Here is a 22,449-nt window from a genome sequence, read left to right on the forward strand (position 1 = left end):
TGTAGTGTTGCTTAATGTGTCTTATAATCTGATTTGCCTTTTAGTCCAAATAATACGATATAAGCAATTTGACCATAGAACTTTTAATCAATCATGCAAACATGAAAACCAAAAAATTGCATTAAATCAGGAGTCTACATAATTGTAAAGCAGGTATTCTGTGTTTGTGAGCGTGTTTGTGTGTGTGTTGAGTGGGTGTGTGCTGAGTGTGTGTGTATGTGAATGAATGAAGCCTGACTCCGTCCCTCACTTCTACTTGACCTTATTTGTCTCTGACGGCTTCATCAGTGCCAACCCGTCTCCTTGAAATCGAGTCCTCAAAGTGTCCCTGCTCCTCATAGAAACCCCCGCCCGTAGCACACCTGTCAACTAGCCTGTCACCCTTAGTCACCTCACGTCACCCCTCTGTCAGCCCCTCTAACAGCCCCCCTCTCCGTAGCACACTGTTCTAGACGCACAAAAACTCTGCCACATACTGTCAGAAACAATCCCCATCCCGCCTCTCCACAGGACCCGAGTGAGAGCTTCCCCAGACGAGATGATGATAATCGCTTCTTCATTAAGGTACATCACTAGAGTAGAATCTGATGTCGGTTAGAGAGACAGAGATACCGATGTCACGTGACCCAATAACGTTAAAATACGGTGTTAAAAATAGAGGTATTTTGTAATTATCTCCAGGGTTCGTATGGGTGCTTATGAAGTATATTTTCAGCTTATATATATTTTCTTTATTTCTCTTCACTTATGTATGTAACCATTCGTCTAGGTAGACTCCTCCTATGGCTATCTATGTCTAGAGTATGTTTTTCCAGTGTTTCCAGATGTGTACCATAACACCCTATATAAGCAGGTCCCCATATATATATCTATATCTATCTATATCTATATCTATATCTATATATATATATATATATATATATATATATATATATATATATATATATATATATACCTAAGGCAGTGTCTGCGGCGTCTTCTTCCTCATCTTTAAGCATCTTCACAGTAAAGAGACAGCGATAAACGGCACTTAAAATCCTGGAAAATGCTTGAATTTTAATGTTCTGTTTTCCAGGCCTGGAAAGTGCTGGAATTTTGGAGAAAGTGTTCGAAAATGCTTGAAATTCCAAATGCATTTACTTTACAATAAATAACCACCTGACTAAATAAATTTGCTTAAAGAAAAAAATTGCAGAGCGTAAAATAAAAAAAAAATCTTCTTAATTATAATAATAATAATAATACATTTTATTTATATAGAGCTTTACAAGATTCTCAAAGACGCTTTACATACAAAAATAAATCACAAATTAAAAGGCAAAAATTACAACAACAATAATAAGGCACAGTCTTTAATTGAACATAAAATAATAAAATAGGCTCATATTTTCTCAATTACAATTTACAATTTATATATATATTTAAAAAAAAACACAAATATAGTTTTTACAAGTTTTCTAAATTACATTATGGGTTAAAAGCAGGTCTGAAGAGGTGGGTTTTGAGAAGTGACTTAAATGTAGACAAATCTGAACAGTCTCGAATGGGTTTGGGGAGAGAGTTCCAAAGAGAGAGTTTGCTTTTACCAAACACACTTGTGGTTGTGTTTTACATAAACATAAAACCATCTCTTGCAGTGTATGTATTTGAGTATATGTGTGTATAAATGCTCTCAACTCACCCCTGTATTTGACATACTACAGTAACTGCTCAAACGGTTGAAAAGATGCGCTGAACATACGGTGAAGAACATTGGTATTTAAATTGTGTGAAACTGACACCAATAAATCCACGATTCCTGTTATTTCCTTACTTAGAAGTATTTTTTTTTCTCAGTAGCATAGTCGCTGTGAAGCGTGAAGAATATTTTTTTTTGATACATTGAATATCGCTGAATCGCAGTTTTGAGATATCACCTTTATCATTAATTTACCACAGCTGACAGATGCTGGAATAACATTAAAATGGTCCTTGAAAGTGCGCAAATAACGCTTGAATTTGTGTGCAAACCCTGTATCTCTTTGCGTGGTTTTATGTTGCTTGTCAAATTATTTGATGCCCACACACATTAATTAAATTATGTTAGTGTCTTAGTCTGTAGAGTTTTTTATTTTCTTCTCTCTCATTTTCTCTCTCTCTTTCTATGCATCTCTCTATTTCTATCTTGGTCTTGCAGCTACAGGAAGGTCATCTAGTGGTGCGCCATTTCCAGTTCCTGCGTTGGTCAGCCTACCGCGAGATTCCGGACTCCAAAAAAGCCTTCCTCACCCTGCTGGCCCAAGTGCAGAAGTGGCAGAGGGAGTGTGGTGAAGGTCGCACTGTCGTCCACTGCCTGTGAGTTTCCTCATGCTGCTGCATTTAAACTTAGCTTGAGAAATCTAAATTTAGAGACTAATTAATGCTCATTGCATATTGACATAGTTTGTGATCTATTTGTTTGTGTTCTTGAAGTGTGAACCATTTGCTTAGAAACTGCTAAAGTGCACCTAACAAGATACATATTCATAAAAAAGCATAGATGACAATTATTCTTCTTTAAAATCATGACATGGCAGTTAAATTGCATCAGTACAGTACAGTATACATCTGTTCTGTTTTAAGACACATTCACATGGTGAAAAGAGCATCAAGTTCTTTAACTGCAACGATGTTTGCAATGATTCTCAATCTAAACAGATCAAAATAGTATTTTTTTGTATATATATATATAAACACACTGGGTTGATTTCACAGACAGGGATTAAGCCTAGTCTTGGAATGGAAATTTTCCATTGCATGAGACTCTGCTCCACAGGGTCTAAATACACATGCAGTACACCTATATAAGGTGTACATATCCCTTGACAAGCTGTTCTTTGACCATCAACCAGCTTCTGCCATATTCTGGTTGCATATTTGACCACTGTTCTTGACAGAGTCAATGGGGTTCTTTATAGTTATAATTCTTGGTTTCATGGCACAGACCAATCATTCTCATTCTACAACTGCCTTTGATGAGTGTTTGAGGGTCATTGTCCTGTTGAAACCCCCAGTTTTGAGTTTCAACCACCTAGGGTGAGAGTTTAGGTCTTTTCTATGACCTTGGCAAAGTGGATACACCTATGTAACAAGTTGTAGCTAATTATTATTACAACTTTAATAAGATGCAAATAAAAAGAAAGCCTCACGTCTTGACAAATCCCAAGTCCAGTTCCAGGTCTTGACTCTCAAATCCCAAGTCAAGTCCCAACTTTTCACACTCAAATCCCAAATCAAGTCCCCAGTCTTGACTCTCAAATCCCAAGTCAAGTCCCAAGTCTTCACACTCAAATCCCAAGTCAAGTCCACAGTCTTGACTCTCAAATCCCAAGTCAAGTCCCAAGTCTTCACACTCAAATCCCAAGTCAAGTCCCAAGTCTTCACACTCAAATCCCAAGTCAAGTCCCATGTCTTGACACTTAAATCGCAAGTCAAATCCCAAGTCTTGACACTCAAATCCTAAGTTAATTCCAAAGTCTTCACACTCGAATCCCAAGTCAAGTCTCAAATCTTAACACTCAAATCCCAGGTCAAGTCCAAAGTCTTTACACTCAAGCCTCAAGTCAAGTCTTAAGTCTTGACACTTAAATCCGAAGTCCAGTACCAGGTCTTGAAACTCAAGTCTCAAGTTTTAAAGTTAAAATCCCAGGTTAAGTCCCAAGTCTTAATGCTCAAATCTCAAGTCTAGTCTCAAGTCTTTGACACTCAAGTCCCAAGTGAAATCCCATGTCTTAACGCTCAAATCCCAAGTTAATTCCAAAATCTTGGCACTCAAATCCCAAGTCCAGTCAGAAGTTTTCACATTCAAATCCCAAGTCAAATCTTAAGTCTTGACACTCAAATTTGTGACTTGAATCTGAATAAAGGTCAAATTTCTGATGATCGTTGCTAGGAGGTGAGGAGATTTGGAACATTCATTGGAACATTAAGAGGGTGTATATTTATTTCTGATCCTCTATGTGTTATTTTGACCTTTTGAAAGATATTTGATGCTGATTTTTAAGACAGATCTGATGTGAGGGAAAGAGTGGTTGCTTCACTTAGCATAGGAATTTTAAAAGTCGCTGGTAATGCGCATTTATGAAGGTGTTAGCGCTACCCAAGATGCTGTTAATGCCCCGGTAAATCCGGAAGTGCACTTGATGAATCTGGCCCTAAGTCTGAATATATCATCAGTGATACTTTGGGTAAGTGAGTTAGGTTAATAATCAGCTCCATTACTCCAATTATCAAATGGGTGTCTCGCCTGCTCTCATTCATTCCTCATCAGCCTCAGCCTTAGCCGCGGAGATAAAGCCGCTTTAGGCACTTAATCCTTGCCTCCTCTTTCATGTCTTCATTTTCCTCAGTTTTGGGCTTTGCCGCTCTGGCCTCAGGACACAGTCCCCTCACCTACATCCTCCCTTTCGATTTTTAAGCTCCTTGCTTTCTGTGTTAATGAGACCGTCTCACAGACGCACAGAGCCGGGCTTCAAAGCTGCGGTGCCCCTCCTCTGCCGGTGTCCCGAGGCACTGATCTCGGTTCAGTGTGAGGTAGCATTTTCTCTTAATGGCTTTTCACCCCAGAACTTCTGAAATTCTCTCTGCACCACCCTTTGGCGGGATTGCCGATGTCTATCTGCTTTTGATGCTCCCTTGGTGGCATAAATGTTTCTTGGACAAACTTTGACCCAAGACTTCTTTCTTTAAACACACTTATCAAAGATCAACTTAAAGATCAAATCACAGTTGATGCTGCTGCTGGTGATGATGACTTAGACCTTCTGTAATTGTATATTAGAGGAGGAAATGCTTTAAAACTGCAGGATCTGGGTCTCTTGACTGGTCAAGTGTTAGCTCCATTCCTGCACGATTCAGCTTTCTTGGAATTTTCATTTCCAAGTGCAAATGGTTCAAGTCAGGACTGAAATTGCCGACCCCTGACCTACTTTATCAATAGAAGGCTATGTGTGAGTTTGATTCCATCCTACACACTAAGAAAAGTAAGTACAGATTTGTACCTAAAAGGGTACAAAGCTTGTCGCTGGGGCTGTACCTTATATTGAGGTACAAAAAAGTACCTTTTAGTGAAAGTCCTTTTTTGTACCCATGGTTTTTGTGCCAGTAAAGATTATAAAAATTATAAACATTATCATCAACTAAATATGTGTCAAAACTTGATGATCCAAAATTGTCTGGCTTTCAAATAAAAAACAATGTGCAATTAAAGTATACATTGTTTATAAGTACAGTGGTACAGAATACTGAATGTACCTTTTGGCTGGTTAAATGGTACAAATTTGTACTTATAGCTGTTAGAAAACACTTTGTACTTCAGAGGGAACAAATCTGACCCTGTAAAGACCAGTATTGTACCTTTTAGGGTACAATTATAAAGAATGTACCTTTGAGTACAAAAAAGTACTCATATCGTACCTCTGTTTTTTAGAGTGTATGTCATTGTTAGCAATAGCTGGTCGTGTTATCTCTGAGTGCTGCATAAGAAAGACCCTCCCTCTCCCCATAAGTCAGTAAAGCAGTACTCATCAGGATGTTCACTTGCAAAATAACAAAAAACGAGTTGTCCCCCTGTCAAAGGGGGACGTAGGGCCCTCGCATATCAGCGCAAATCGTACCGGGCCAAACCGAGAAACCGGTGAAAATTGGACCCATATGTGATTTCTCACGAAATGTACAGTTATATTGTAGCGGCCAACATTTTTTTGAGTTTTTGAGCATTCCCATAATTTAAACCAGGGGTGTCAAACTCATTTTGGCCGAGGGCCACATTGGCATATTGGCTGTCCTCCGAGGGCCAGATGTAACTTATAAATGTAATAAAATGTAACCAAATGTAATATATGTAAATGAATGTAATTACTCCTTAATGTTAAATAACTCTCAATATATTATTTATTCCAGGGGTGTCAAACTCATTTTGGCCGAGGGCCACATTGGCATATTGGCTGTCTTCCGAGGGCCAGATGTAACTTATAAATGTAATAAAATGTAACCAGATGTAATATAAAATGAATGTAATTACTCCTTAATGTTAAATAACTCTCAATATATTATTTATTCAATCAAATATTACAGTTGCATGGAAAAAATGTTTGCTTGTTGCTCTATTAACATAAATCCTTTTAATTTGTTATGTCATGAAATCCAAAAACTCCATCAATCAAGAACCAAACTATTCAAGTGAATAGAAATGACATCAAGTTATATTAACTTTGAAATTATTAACTGAAATATGGCTTAATAAATATAAAATCAAAAATTGTGAGCTGTTAAGAACATAGCATTTCCTCAGATTTAGCAGTTCCTCATCCAACCACTAGTGGGAGCTGCAGCAGCAGCACCACAAGTCCGCAGTCTTTACTGAGTCAGAGCTACAGCCCAGCCACGGGCTACAGGGCTCAGCTCAGCCAGTCTGGAGCGTTTTTAAAATTTTTAAGTTCTTCTGTGTATGAAATAAAGATTTTTGTAACCGAATAATACAGCTCTCTACAGTTCATCTTTCAGCCCAATCAGCTAACAGCAGCCGTTTAGAGCATGAGTCACTGCTGGGATTACATTATAAACAGGTCAGTTATCGCGCTGCTAACCTCAGGAGTTTAGTGGACACACCACGGCTGCAAGGTTAGACTGTTGAAGGCTACTGAAGACTATTAAAGGCTATTGTAGGTTATTGAAAGGGTTATTGAGGGCAGAAATTAGTAAAGGCTGGTTAGATAAGTGATTCACGTCCTCGTACTTTGCTGCGGTGAAACTGCGACTAGCGCTGTCCCAGTGATGTTTATTAACGTCATTAAAACAGATTTTGTCAGCTATTGTCTTATAAATATTTACACAGAACTTATATCTCTCCTAAAAAGCGTTTATTTTGGTCAGTAACACTCTTCGTAACACAAAAGGCATACCGGTCTTTCGCCTTGAAGCACAGCCGTCCGTCTGCATCAACTTCTCTTTTTCTGGACATTATGGGATAAACATTTATATGTCTCAATTCCACCCGCGAAGTTACGCCTTCCCTCCGGCAGGGTTTCCACATCAATGACTACACTGCCGTGTAGTGGCAGTAAGCCGTAACTTTGCGGGTAATACAATCGACAAGCATTGTGGGAAATGTATTTTTTGGTCAAAGAACGCTTCTGACTTATTTATTATAGACACTAAGATCTTACAAGCTCTCGCGGGCCACATAAAAAGACGTGGCGGGCCACATTTGGCGGGCCTTGTGTTTGACACATGTGATTTAAACTATGTATTAAAAGCTAGGTGGCGCTTTAGAGCCAATGAAATATGTATATATGAAATCTCAATTTCAGATCAAAGGAGAGCGTAAGTCAAGCAGTCCTGTAAAGTTTTGATCCATTGCAACCTCCCCAAACACTTACCAACACCAAGATGTATTTACTTCCTGTTTTAATGGGGTATCTCAAACAATTCAACTGTCCGCCATTTCGTCCTCGTTTAAGATATCAACTATTCCTTCGCAATTTATCCTCAGGTATGTTAGTAGTTTATTGCTGACAAATATCAAGAGTATTCGACAAGTTCCCTAGGAGCAGTTTGACAAAGTATGCAAAAAAATTGTGTAAAATGCAATTATTTCAAAATGGCCGACTTCCTGTTGGGCGGAGTCAGTCCTACCAATACTAAAAACGTGTCTAATGATGTCTTTTGTGTTTTTGCCAAGTTTCAGAAATTTTCAATCATCTGTGTTCTGACCGTGTCATTGTTTCACTTTGGTTTAGTGTTGCGTCTCTAGTAAATTAATTGCCCGCCATTCCGACACCGTTTTAGCGATCAACTATTCCTTTGGCAATTTTCATCAAATATGTCTGATGTTCATTCACAGCTAATTTAGAGGTAATCTGAAAAAGACTTTAGGAGCATTTTAAATGAGTTTGTGAAAAATTTGTAATTTTTTTGCAAATTTCAAAATGGCCGACTTCCTGTTGGGCGGAGCTAATACAAGCCAATTGCAAATATGTGCAGGGTCACACTTTCTACACTCCTACCAAAATTTGAGAAGATTAGACAAATTTTGACACATCCACAGCTAATTTATTTACCAAATAAATTAGGGGGCGCTGTAGAGTCCGCTAGCTACACATGAAAAAATTATCACAATAATTGTAAAGTGTTTTTAGATTTTAAGCAATCTGACAATTTTCAAGAGGTTTTAAGCATTCCTGTAATGTCAAATATGCATTGAAACCTAGGTGGCGCTATGGAGCCAATGAAATACGTATATATGACATTTCAATTTTAGATCAAAGGACCGCGTAAATCAAGCAGGCCTGTAAAGTTTTGTGAGTTTCAATCCATTTTTACTTCCTCAAACACCTACCAAAACCAGAATGTATTCACTTCCTGTTTTAATGGGGTATCTCAAGCAATTCAACTCCCCGCCATTTCGTCCTCGTTTAAGATATTGACTATTCCTTCGCAATTTATCATCACGGATGGTAGTAGTTTATTGCTGACAAATATCAAGAGTATTCAACAAATTCCATAGGAGGAGTTCGACAAAGTATGCAAAAAATGTGTGTAAAACGCACATATTTCAAAATGTCCGACTTCCTGTTGGGCAGAGTCAATCATACCAATAGTAACAATGTGTGTAAAGATGTCTATTATGTTTCTGTAAAGTTTCATGAATTTTCAAAAACCTGTGTTCTGACCGTGCTAATGTTTCTATTTGGTCTAGTGTTGCGTCTCCATTAAATTAATTACCCGCTGTTACGTTGTCGTTTCAGCTATCGACTATTCCTTCGCAATTTAGCACCACATATGCCTGGAGCCTATCCAGGCCCAATTTAGAGATAATCTGACAAAGACTCTAGGAGGAGTTTGAATGAGTTCGTGAAAATAGTGTAAAAATTCCACAAATTCCAAAATAGCCGACTTCCTGTTGGGCGGAGCTAATGCATGCCGATTGCTAATATGTGCGGAATCATATTGTCTATGTTTCTGCCAAAAATCGAGCATATCTGAGAATTTTTGAGAAGGCCACGGCTAATTTATTAGCCCAACCAAATAGGGGGCGCTGTAGAGTCATCTAGCTACACATAACAAAAATGACAATACATATCTAAATCATTTCGAGGCCTTAATGAATCTGCCAAATATCAAGAGGCTGAGCGCTTTCCATAAATGTCATGTAAAATTGGTGGCGCTAGAGAGCTGAAGAAAAACAAAGGTGCGAAATTCGAGTTCACTATCAAAGTACGTCCTAAGCCAAATAAGCTCTTCAAGTTTTATGAGTTTTCGAACATCATAACCCCTCCGAAACCCAGCGGGAAACTTTTTATTTTGCGACTTCCTGCCAAAATGGCCGACTTCCTGTTGGGCGGAGTCAGATAAATCCAATTGATTATTGTTCTGTATGAGGAGCTCAATGAGCATACCAAAGTTGGTGCACATTGGACAAACTTCATCCCGGCCACTGCCGACGTTTGGGGCGCTAATTAAGCATGTTCTACTTACAGTTTGACAATGACAGTGATAATTTGTTAGCAGCAGTTCTTAAAAGAACCTCTCAGAATAAGCATCACCTTTATCCTCACAGTGCTGATGCCATCATATCCCAAATAAAAGTCTCAAATCTTGACACTTAAGTCCTGAGACAAGTCCTATAAGTCCCAATTCCTGACTGAGGTCCTGAGTCAAGTCTCAAGTCTTGACATCCATGTCTCAAGTCTTATTGCTCAAATCCCAGGTCAAGTCTCTAGTCTTGACTTAGGTCCTGGTTCAAATCCCAAGTCTTGATATTCAAGTCTTAAGTCTTAATGCTCAAATTCCAAGTCTAGTCTCTAGTCTTGACTTAGGTCCTGGGTCAAGTCCAAAGTCTTCACTCTTCAATCCTGAGTCAAGTCCCAATTCCTGACTGAGGTCCTGAGTCAAGTCTTGACATCCATGTCTCAAGTCCTAATGCTCAAACCCTGGTGAAGTCTCTAGTCTTGACTTAGGTCCTGGGTCAAGTCCAAAGTCTTCACTCTTCAATCCTGAGTCAAGTCCCAATTCCTGACTGAGGTCCTGAGTCAAGTCTTGACATCCATGTCTCAAGTCCTAATGCTCAAACCCTGGTGAAGTCTCTAGTCTTGACTTAGGTCCTGGGTCAAGTCCCAAGTCTCAACATTCAAGTCTCAAGTCTTAATGCTCAAATTCCAAGTCTAGTCTCTAGTCTCCCTTGACATAGGTCCTGGGTCAAGTCCAAAGTCTTCACTCTTCAATCCTGAGTCAAGTCCCAATTCCTGACTGAGGTCCTGAGTCAAGTCTTAAGTCTTGACATCCATGTCTCAAGTCTTAATGCTCAAATACCGAGTCAAGTCTTTACACTCAAATCCTAAGTCAAGTCTCAATACTTGAAACTCAAATCCCAAGTCAAGTCTTAGGTCTTGAAACACAAATTCCTATTTCAGTTCCTGGTCAAATACCATGCATAATGCAAATAAACATATAAACAACAATGCAATTAAATTAAAATATTTTAGCGAAACAACATAACATAACATACATTTTGGAGGGGTAATTTTAACTATCCTTTTTGTTTTCTTTTTTTTAATTATTTTAGTGTATGCACATAGAATCTAGATTGATTAGAGTGTTTAGACTAGTTTGGTGTAAAAAGTGCACTGTTAAAAAAAAAAAAAGTGTAATTTATTTGTACACGTAGTGATATGAACCAGAAATCTACAAGACAGATAGAGCTATTTAAGTTTTAATATGTCATATTATATGACTTAGTGTGTTTTTCTAAAATAATGTATTTAAAATGCTTCATAATAATTAATTTTTGCAAGAATTCTGTTTTTTGATTGTCAGTGTCTCTAGTAAATAATTACAAGCTAATTACTGGACATGGATAAAAAAGTAACTACGGATCTGTGTGTGGTGTTTCAGGAATGGCGGAGGCCGCAGTGGCACGTTCTGTGCTCTCACCATGATCATTGAAATGGTTCGGCATCACAGCATGGTGGACGTCTTCTATGCTGTCAAGACACTGCGCAACTCCAAACCTAACATGGTGGAGACCATAGTAAGTACTCTCCGATTTTAACATTGATTATTAACGTGCTTTTTTTTATGAAGCACTTCTTACTTTAAACAATCCTTTAAAAGATTCAATTAGTTGTTATGACCTAATTATTATGCATTCACAGGTATACAGAATTACTGTACGTTCCTCCAGGACCAACACAGAGAGCAGCATATAACAAACAGTACAATATAGATTACATCAATTATAAACATGCAGCAAATTGTGCAAAGTACAATTTGAACACTACAATAAATAGAGTAATTTTTTAATGTAAAGGTGTGCATTTTCAAAAATGTTTTTAAAAATAAGAAATTCGTGACCTCATACTTAAGGACATTCTAAAAATTATGAGCATTTCTCAGAAACCCTAGTAAGTTATGTAGTTCTTAAGCTTGTTCTTAACATATCATTTATCTTGATTGAAGTGAGATCAGAGATTATCAGTAGAATTAAATTATTATGTTTTTACAACATTTCTCCCAAATTGCAAATAAAAAATATTGGCTGAGAAATTTTCAGATAATGCAAAGAAAACAAGTTCATATTCATAATAACCCTGGAATAACCCTAGTTTTTAATCACAGTTTTCATGCATCTTGGCAGTTTCTCCTCTACCAGTCTTACACACTGCTTTTGGATAACTTTATGCTGCTTTACTCCTGGTACAAAAATTCAAGCAGTTCAGTTTGGTTTGATGGCTTGTGATCATCCATCTTCCTCTCGATTATATTCCAGAGGTTTTCAATTTGGAAAAATCAAAGAAACACATCATTTATAAGTGGTCTCTTTTTTTTCCAGAGCTGTATATATACCAGTTACTTGAATAAATATTGTTATTAGTAACATTCACATGTCAGTGAAGAGTCAATGAAGAAGTACCTAACACTGGTTTGTAACTTTGGAGAAGGCTTTTGAGAAACAGTTAATTACCCTTATTGAAGGCAAAACTGAAGAAAAACTAAAATACACACAAGCATCTCAAGAGGGGAAATGCACAGTTAGCAAATAAAAATACCATAAATGTCTTAAAAGTAAATTTATTGTTATTATAGTTTTGCAAAATATATATTTTTATTCAATTACACTTTACTTAAATGAATCACATTTCTGCATTCTCATGCAACTGAAGAAAACATGAATCTGAAGCTCTTTTTTTTATTTTCTCTCTGTTCCAGGACCAGTATCGATTCTGCTATGACCTGGCCTTGGAGTACCTGGACTGCCTAGAGGTCAGATAACATCTGAGCCAGTGACCCACCCGCCAGCAGAAGAGCGTGAGAGCCTTTACGAGTCTGCGCCTTGAATCTCTCCATATTCCTCTTTCTTTTTTTTTTTTTTGTTAGTTTTTTTTTTAGTTTTTTATTTTCTTCCCTGGTCCTTCAGGCCTGGATGATTGAGCCTTTCTGTTCACTTCCTGTCGTGAGAATGTAAACGCAAGTGTAGACTCACGCGGGGGGAGACCCGCCACGGTTCGACCTGTATTATTATACCTCTTGCTTTGGTGTCTCTTTTTTCTCTCTCTCTCTTTGGCTCATCGTGCAAGATATATCCTCTCGGAGCGCTGCTGGGGAACGGACTGGAGGGGGGTGGGTGGTTAAGGCACCCCTGGAGCGAAGGCCTTTTCTGGCGAAGGTGGAAGGGAATCCAGCCCCAGCGACTTTGATTCATGCTTTGATTCTGACCCTGACTGCAAAATGCTCAGCCAATCTCTGCCTTACTCACTGAGCAAGAGGAACACACCGTATCCTGTAACACCACCCAGAGACCGCAGCCACACAAACACCAACCGCGGGCGATGTTGTGTACGTAAAGTATGTGTATCGTAATACCCTGTACATGGTGCAATCTAGTGTGGACAGGCAAACCCATGCTTTTCATAATGGACACCCTGAAAGAGACTGAGTGAAGGCACAAGACGAACGGACTCCTAACCGTCGAAGGAAACCAGAGATTTCCACAAAAGCAGACTACCGATCAGCGATTCGTCCGACAGCGATGCACAGGAGGTGGTTCTTGAGTTGGATTAATTTATTGTTTCCTGTAAATACCGTAGATATTTTCCAGAACCCTTTCTAGATGTCGTCTCTGATGTGCCAATACATTCTCTCTCTTTTCGTGTGTGTGTGTGTGTGTGTGCGTCCGCGTCCGCGTGTTAAAAGAAAAATTAAATAAGGTGGGACCACTCGCACATCTGCATGCCCGTTGTACTGTAGGTGTCCCATTGCGATCTGTGAGCCAGTCTGCGTCGAGGCGTCCCGACGCAGGAGCGCAACCCCGCTTTTCATCAAAGAGCAATCAATGCAAGCATTCTTGGAAACGAACAAACTAAAATTAAAATAAAAATAAAAAAGAGAAAATAAAGAGCGAAAAACAAAAAAATTAAGTGCTACTGTGGGAACAAGGCGCTCGCCAAAAGAGTTGCTTTTTAAATTTCTATTTATTCATTGTGTTTTCTTTTCTAAATAGTGTAAAATACGAAGGAATAAAAACCTACTGATGTTGCTTTTATCTGCCCACTTGTTTTAGTGTCTTTATATATACTTTATGGCTCTTTTTCTCGTATTCGCATTTATTCAGTGCTTATGAACCGTGTGCCAATGATAAACCACTGAAAAGGAAATTTGCTTCAATGACCCAATTGGCTGGGTTGTCTTTATTTAGGCTCATTTTCAAAAAAAAAAAAAAAACATGAAGGAATTGTCAGATTGCATTTCTATTCAGAAGGTAGATAAATACATGAGACCAGGGACAATAAATGATAAAAATAGTGTAGACATATATGAATGAAACCCAAGGACACTATACAATCACTTTTTACATTTTACACACAACCATTTACACTCAGCACTCATCCACTTGCACATCTATTGGCTGAAGTGAAAGCCAATCATGCACAGCGTACTCTCAACTGGAAACAACCGTCCACCTGGAAGACAGTATCCAGTACTGAGGAGTTTTAAAGTATCCAATATTTCTAAACTCCATGCTCTCCATGTTTTTGGACTGTGGGAGGAAACCAGAGTCTCTGGAGGAAACATATCCAGACATAATATAAGGTGAACATAGAAACTCCACCCAGATAGAGACTTGAACCCAAGACCCCAGCACTGGGAGACAAACGTGCTAACACTAAGCCAACATGGCGCCTCAAATGGGTAACTCTTAGTCATATTTATTATATATTACAAACCCTGGCATGGAGGGCATCCATGCCAATTCCAAGTTACCATACATTTTCAGTTGAGCATAGGTCTAACAAAGCTTTTGAGATGGCAGCAGTATGTGGACGAGCATGTTGGAATAATTGAGCTGTTGGTCTATGCATTTTAGAAAAGGTAGAGCCACTGGTTGCAGGATATCATAAATGGAATATTGAGCTGACATTGAGTGCCTGGAATGGAGACTAGTGGTGATCTGGCATCTATGGTGTCTCCACAGATAGACTCATTGGTCATCTTCCCCAAGACAAAGTTAAGAATCATACCTGCCATTCTTAATCCATTCATGTCAGTTTGGCACAGCTACCCACCAAGTTTTATTCCTGTCAGTTAATTCATTCACTGTGGCATTGTTCAATAAGCTTCTGCAATGTCACAAGATTTATTTCAATCCAGTGTTGCATTAATTTTTCACCAAGATCTTGCAGCAGCATTGATGATGGTAGAGTCTGACCGCTGCACAAAGTCTTCTCCATCCAGCACATCCCAAAGATTCTCAATGGGGTTAAGGTCTGGACTGTGTGGTGAACTCTCTCAATCCATGTGTGAAAATGATGATCTCATGCTCCCTGAATCACTCTTTCACTATTCCAGCCCCATGAATCCAAGCATTTGTCATTTTGGAATACGCCTGTGCCACATAAAAGTTACAAATAAAAATATTGTCATTTAGAACATTTGTGCGCAGAAGAAATGGTCAAAATAATATTGATATGTTAGTGATAGAGTTCAGAAATCAATATTTGGTGGAATTAGCCTGGTTTTTAATCACAGTTTTAATGCTTCTTGGCATCATGTTCTCCTCCACCAGTCTTACACACTGCTTTTGGCTGACCCTATTCCACTCCTGGCACCAAAAATTCAAGCAGTTTGGAGATTGACCGTCAGCTTATTTGAATGTCAGTCAGCAACCACAGGATGACATCAAGAGACCTATAAAAAGAATGGCAAATGGCAGCTGGCGTGAACAGCATGGAAAGAACAGTTCAAAACAATCTCTTAGAGGCAGGACTCAAGCTATAAAAAGGAACTTCTTCAATGAGAAGCAAGGAAGAGCCAGGCTGAAGTTTGCAAAACAATCAATCCAGTGTTGCATTGATTTTTCACCAAGATCTTGCAGCAGCATTGATGATGGTAGAGTCTGATCACTGCACAGAGCCTTCTACATACAGCACATCCCAAAGATTCTCAATGAGGTTAAGGTCTGTACTCTGTGGTGAACTCTCTCAATCCATGTGTGAAAATGATGATCTCATGCTCCCTGAATCCCTGACTGTTTCACAATTCCGGCCCCATGAATCCTGACATTATCATCTTGGAATATGGCCGTGTCATCAGGGAAGAAAAAATCCATTGATGCAATAACCTGGTCTATATTCAGTATATTCAGGTAGTCAGCTGACCTCATTCTTTCAGCACATACTGTTGCTGAACCTAGACCTGCAGACCAATGGCAGCATCAACCCCACATCATTTACTTCCTTGAATCCAGATGGCCAGGTAGTGTACTTCTAACTACAGGAAAGTAAATTTGCCACAATGGCCCAATCATCTGGGTTGTCCTTATTTATAATGCGCTGGAAATGAGATTACAGTCTGAGAAAATGAACTGAACTCATTTGAAATGTTATAAAAAATAGAAGAAAAACATAAGAAAAAAAGCCTTCGCCTTTCATCTATTCAGAGGACAATTTGGAGAGCCTGCCCTTTTTAATAAACTGCTTGCTAAGTTTCTAATTCGCTATTCATACTGGGCTGAGGAATGAAGATAAGACTGCTCAGCTCTGTTTCACCGCCCTGCCGTGACCTTGCTTTAGATCCCCCAGTGTATCTTATTGTTCTACATCACTTGTTGACCTCAGTACAAGCCACAACTTGTCGCTCGACTATTCTCACTTCACGCAGTCCAATTAGCCTTTCACACTCTCTTCTTCAGTTTGCTATCAATTTGGGCGGAGGCGAAAGCGGCTATCGCATTTCCATCGCGTCTGGTCTAAGCATGTGCGCGAGAGGGTTTCTGTGTGCGATCGCCGCTACAGTTAACATTAAACCGTCCAGACAGCTATAAAAGTAAGCCGTGGTAAATAGGGGGAATCTATTCCAGGTTAGACCCCTCGATTTCATTTGCTCTTATCATTTAATTAGATGGGCCTTAATCAGCTTTTTATCTGTAGATAAACAGGCCGCTAGATTTCCTTCCTGTGAGGTAATGGAAGCTTTCTGATGATTCATCAGTCTTACTCATAGTCTTATTCTCCTCTGTGTGTACTGTCTGATAAGCTTCAATTACCGTCGTCCGTGCCCCTGTCCCAAGCCGCCATTGATTTTTCTTGACACTCCGGCCCCCTGCACTCGGTGGATTTGTTGGGTAATTTAAGCTGCAGTCAGTACATTATCGTCATCTGTCCATTTCCGTTTCGGCTAAGCGAGTTTGACTCGACCTGAAATCATAATCTCAGCACAGCAGCAGCGAGAAGCAGATCTCTCCGGACCGGCGCTGTCACTATCAATCCTATTCCACAGTGAGTAATTTACCAGTTATATTGATGATTAATTAAGTTATATGATTTTAAATGAACTTAAATGAACAATACAAAATATGCAGAGTGTACAATTTAGTCAAATAAGATCCTGATTTACATTGTATCTGCTGTGATACAACATATGCAAAAACAATCCCAGTTTATTGCCAGTTTATTCAAAGAATCTTCCATACAAAACTGGGTATATAAATCAAAGTTTAAGGAAAAACGACATTCAAACAGTGAGAGGAAAAAATCAGAGAGTCCCAGTCAAAAACATAGCTTTTTGCCACTTTATTCAAACAATTATCTGGATAAAACAGGGTTTTTGGAATACAATGGATAATGAAATTCCTCAATCAGTCTGGTTCAACCTTGATTTAGGGCGTGTCAGTGTGTCTTTGCTATCATAACAACAGGAAAAGTAGATCTTGAGCACCTTGAAACGCAAAGGAAAAAATATATATATTAATTAAATAGCAGTGTGTTTTCTGTGTAACGTAATAAAAAGTAATGAAAAGGGGGAAAAAAATCAACATTAAAGTAATTTACCAATTAGTTTGATGATTAATTGAGTAATATGATTTTAAATTAACATAAATGAACAATAAAAAAAAAAATATGCAGAGTGTAAGATTTAGTCAAATGAGAGACTTTTTGACAGTTTATTAAAGAATCTTCTGGCCAAAACAGTGTTTTTGGTTTGAAGTGAATAATGAAAAATAAAGAAAAATACTTAAAAATATAAGGGAAAAACAACATCCAAACAGTGAGGTTTCTGAGTTCAGAATATTTAGGATAAACAGACTGAACTTCTTGCCTTGGCTTCTGTCAGAAAGCTTTCCAACTCTCCTAGTCAGTTACCAGGTCTTATGCAAACCTATCCAAATGCTTTGACGATGCAGGTGGAAGGCATGAAAATAGGCTGTTGGTGGGGTGTAAGATAGCAGTGAGCATCACGACACACCTTGTTTAGGGTGTAAGATAGGGCCCTAATCAATCTTATAACAGTTTTAATGTGATATTGTATCAGTGGTGGGAATAACAGCGTTGAAATAAACAGTGTTTTTTTTTTCCAGTAATGAGTAATGTAACTAATTACTCTGACTGTTACTATAATGCTGTTACTATTTCCAACACCCCGTTACTGCACGTTACTTTAACAGCTCATACAGACAAAGGCGCAACTGTGTGTGTGTTTGCGTTGTGTGTGTGAGTCACAAGTCACAAGTCACAAGGGAGGGATGGTAAGAAAACCACCTAAGCAATGATTGGCTAAGTAAGATTACGTCTTACGCGCATAATGAGAGATGGCGAGTGAGGAGGACTCCAGTGGCAAAACAGCCTTTTCCAGATGAAAATACCGAGGTCAAAGGTAAAAATGTGCACGTCGAGTTTATGTCCCCGAACAAAAATTAGTCATGGACAAACCTCTATGCAGGTACTTGTCTTTGCTTTCGTGCACTCTATTCATCTGGCTTATGAAGCACACTCTGAGAAGATGGGGGCCAGGGGGTGGGGGTTACGGGGGCGAGTAACACAAAAGTAACGCAAAAGTTACTTTTACTGGTAACTAGTTACTTTTATAGTGGAGTAACTCAGTTACTTTTTTGGAGAAGTAACTAGTAACTATAACTAATTACTTTTTCAAAGTAACAGGCCCAACACTTATCATTCTGTATCATGATATCATTCTTTACGAAGCGGTAAAACTATACATCTACACATCTAAATAAATCTCTTAATCAGTCATATTTTAATACAGATTTCAGCACGCTCCTTAAACTGAAACAACAACAGTCCTGCAGAGGTTAACACCATGGTGTCAGCATTAGAAAAATGCATTTCAGTTCTCGATGTGAAAATATTGAGGTATCAAAATCTCCACGCTGGAGAGTGTTTTCAAAAATGCAGAGAGAAAAATAGGTTTTCACATCTTTCCAAATACGTGTGGAGATATGAAAACACTATGTGGCAAACATTCATATAAATAGGTGTGTCTGCAATGCTCTGTTTCTGACTGAAAGGTGGCGTTCAGACAAGCAAAATGGCTTTTTATCCTATGTCAGGATGGGGCTTGTGTGGGCTCTGCTCAGCTGCAGATCGTGGCAAAGCAAAATGAAAAAATGTACAGCCTATAGTAGTGCTAGAAAGTTTGTAAAAATGTTTTACTTTTGTATAAAAAAATAAACCTATAGGACTATAAGGGTGTTTTCACACCTGCACATTCTAGTCCAGATAAATTCATCTTTTGTCCATTTTTACCCTTAATACGATTTGTTTGGGCAGGTGTGAATACAGCAGTCACACTTGGATGTGAACCAAATTGACTGCATCCAAATCCTTAAAAGAGGAGGTTTTCTTGATTCGGTCTAAATTAACTCTGGATACGTTCTTTTGGTGTGAGAACGTGATTTGACCTAAGCCCCAAACAATATCAGTTGTAATACCGACACTATTTCAAACTCACTGAGGTCAAAGGTAAATGTGCACGTCGAGTTCACATTATGTCCCCGAACGAAAAATTAGTCATGGACAAACCTCTATGCAGGTACTTGTCTTTGCTGTCGTGCACTCTATTCATCTGGCTTATGAAGCACGCTCTGAGAAGGTGGGGTTGGGGGGGTGGGAGTTACAGGAGCGAGTAACACAAAAGTAACGCAATAGTTCCTTTTACTGGTAACTAGTTACTTTTATAGTGGAGTAACTCAGTTACTAACTCAGTTACTTTTTTGGAGAGGTTATTCTTTGAGGTTTTCTTCATTCGGTCTAAATTAACTCTGGATATGTTCTTTTGGTTTGAGAACGAAACAATATCAGTTGTACTCAACAGGTTTCTGCTGATGCAGGTTAATCTGGTTTATTATCCAGATACTCACTACAGATGCAGTATGATCAAATGCAGTCTCTGCTGTTGGTCCATGCTAAATTGCACAGAAATACAGAAATACACGCTAGTCCGAAACAAAAGACAAAAAGTTGAGAGACTGCTGTCACAAGATTTGTTGTGATGTATTTTGGTGCACTTGTTTTCCTGTGTGAAAACAAACCAAACCAAGTGGAAAAGGCTACAAAAAAAAATATCTAAACCTACATGCCCTGTGCTAAAAAACAACTGTGCTTTTTCACAGTTAGCCACACCCAGGCCTGATTATTGCCACAATTGCTCTCAATCAAGAAATCACTTAAATAGGACCTGCCTAACAAAGCTACACATAATGCCGAGATCCAAAGAAATTCAAGAACAAATGTGAAAGAAAGAAGGTAACTGAGATCTATTAGTCTGGAAAGGGTTATAAAGCCATTTCTAAAATTTTGGGACTGTGAGAGCCATTATCCGCAAATGGTGAAAACATCGAACAGTGGTGAACCTTTCCAGGAGTGTCTGGCCGCCCAAAATTACCCCAAGAGCACAGCGACGACTCATCCAAGAGATCAAAAAGACCCCACAACAACATCCAAAGAACTGCAGGCCTCACCTGCCTCAGTTAAGGTCAGCTTTCGTGACTCCACCATCAGAAAGAGACTGGGCAAAAATGGTCTGCATGACACAGTGCCAAGACGAAAACCACTGCTGAGCAAAAAGAACATCAAGACTCAATTTTGCCAGAAAACATCTTGATGATCCTCAAGATGTTTGGGGACAAAATTTGAACTATTTTGAATGTGTGTGTCCCATTACGTCTGGTAAAAAAGTAACACCGCATTTCAGAAAAAAGAACATCATATCGACAGTAAAACATAGTGCTGGTAGTGTTGCTGTTACACCTTAGCCCATGTCTGTCTTCTGTTTCTCCCTCGTTTGGTCTCTTGTGCTCCTGCCCCTCTGTTTTCCTGTCAAGTGTTCCCAGCCATGTGCTTGTGTTGTTGTTTTTGTACCTGTCTCCACCATAGCTCCGCCCCAGCCCTGCCCTAGCTATTAGTGTTCTCACCTGTGTCCTGTCTGTAACCCCGCCCCCTCGTCATCCAAGCCCAGGTGTTTCTCACTCTCCTCCTGTATTTAAGCCCCTCTGTTTGAATGTTCAGTGTCGAGTCTTTTGTATCCTTAGTAATCTTTGTATCCGTTGTATCTTTGTATCCTTGCCGTTCGTTTGAATCCTCGTCTTCCATGCACTCTGATTTTGTGTTCCTAGTTCTAGTTTATCCTTGCCTTGTTTTCTTTGTAGTTTTGTGCGTTACCCGAGTTTTGTTTACTGTTTTATTTTATCTTGTTTGTTTAATAAATAATATATATTGCACTTACGTCCATCCCTCCGTCTCCCGCGTTACATAAGACTCGACCAAAATATGGACGTAGCAAGGTGGCAGGCAACGAGGAGAGCGGACCTCGAGTATCTCCGGTTCCTCGCCGAGCAAATTCGGGGAGATGAACCACTCCCGGCGCCTCTCCTCGGCTTGGAGCTCGTCAGCCCAGCTCCAGCTAAGCTAGCTAGCCTGCTAACTCCACCGCGCTCTCAAGCCCGGCCGGCTTCCAGCTCTCAAGCCCGGCCGGCTTCCAGCTCTCAAGCCCGGCCGGCTTCCAGCTCTCAAGCCCGGCCGGCTTCCAGCTCTCAAGCCCGGCCGACTTCCAGCTCTCAAGCCCGGCCGGCTTCCAGCTCACAAGCACGGACGGTTTCCAGCTCTACAGTCCGGCCGGCTCCCAGCTCTCAAGCCCGCCCGGCTCCCAGCTCGCAAGCCCTGCCGGCTCCGAGCTCTACAGCCCTGCCGGATTCCAGGTTTCCGACTCCTGCTCCAGAAGCAAGCTCCGGTCCGATTTCCACAGCCTCGCCCACTGCTGAATCTGCGGCTCCAGTCCGGGTCTTGGCGGCAGCCGCACTCTCAGCTCCCGCTGAAGCGGCTTCTTCGCCAGCGGTGCCAGCCGCTTCCAAGCCCGCGGTGGCAGCCGCCTCCACGTCAGCGGTGCCTGCCGCGCTCACGCCAGCAGGACCCACCGCCTCTGTTTCAGAGCTGCCCGCGGCTCCGGCCGCCTCTGTTTCAGTGCTGCCCGCGGCTCCGGCCGCCTCTGTTTCAGCGTTGCCCGCGGCTCCGGCCGCCTCTGGATCAGCGGTGCCCGCGGCTCCGGCCGCCTCTGACTCTGTGCCCGCGGCTCCGGCCGCCTCTGACTCTGTGCCCGCGGCTCCGGCCGCCTCTGACTCTGTGCCCGCTGCCACCCCAGTTCACGTGCCTGGGCTACCCGCCTCTGCTCCTGTGCCTACTCCCAGGTCACGAGCTCCTAGGATCGCCGCGCCTGCTCAAGCTGCACCCGCCGCGCCTGCTCAAGCACCTGCAGCACCCTCTGCCCCAGCTCAAGCACCAGCAGCACCCGCTGCCCCAGCTCAAGCACCAGCAGCACCCGCTGCCCCAGCTCAAGCACCAGCAGCACCCGCTGCCCCAGCTCAAGCACCAGCAGCACCCGCTGCCCCAGCTCAAGCACCAGCAGCACCCGCTGCCCCAGCTCAAGCACCGGCAGCACCCGCTGCCCCAGCTCAAGCACCGGCAGCACCCGCTGCCCCAGCTCAAGCACCAGCAGCACCCGCTGCCCCAGCTCAAGCACCAGCAGCACCCGCTGCCCCAGCTCAAGCACCAGCAGCACCCGCTGCCCCAGCTCAAGCACCAGCAGCACCCGCTGCCCCAGCTCAAGCACCAGCAGCTCCCGCTGCCCCAGCTCAAGCACCAGCAG

General features: G+C 40.8%; 1 protein-coding gene across 5 annotated transcripts in view; it reads left to right on the forward strand.

Annotated features, from left to right (window-relative positions):
• ptprua (protein tyrosine phosphatase receptor type Ua) overlaps positions 1–13,563 on the forward strand; it is a 558,925-nt gene extending 545,362 nt beyond the window's left edge. For 4 of the 5 annotated variants that reach the window (XM_022682961.2, XM_022682962.2, XM_049476162.1 and 1 more), the window contains 3 exons: positions 2,177–2,334; positions 10,912–11,047; positions 12,226–13,563. In XM_022682961.2, the coding sequence (XP_022538682.2) occupies positions 2,177–2,334; positions 10,912–11,047; positions 12,226–12,288 (357 nt within the window). In that variant the 3' untranslated portion in view covers positions 12,289–13,563. Of the gene's footprint in view, positions 1–510; positions 565–2,176; positions 2,335–10,911; positions 11,048–12,225 lie in introns of all 5 variants that reach the window. The other variant, XM_049476164.1, reaches the window with a different exon arrangement.
• Positions 13,564–22,449: the final 8,886 nt, after the last annotated feature.

This window comes from Astyanax mexicanus, chromosome 3 (assembly GCF_023375975.1).
Source record: "Astyanax mexicanus isolate ESR-SI-001 chromosome 3, AstMex3_surface, whole genome shotgun sequence".
NCBI classification, from domain to species: Eukaryota; Metazoa; Chordata; class Actinopteri; order Characiformes; family Acestrorhamphidae; genus Astyanax; species Astyanax mexicanus.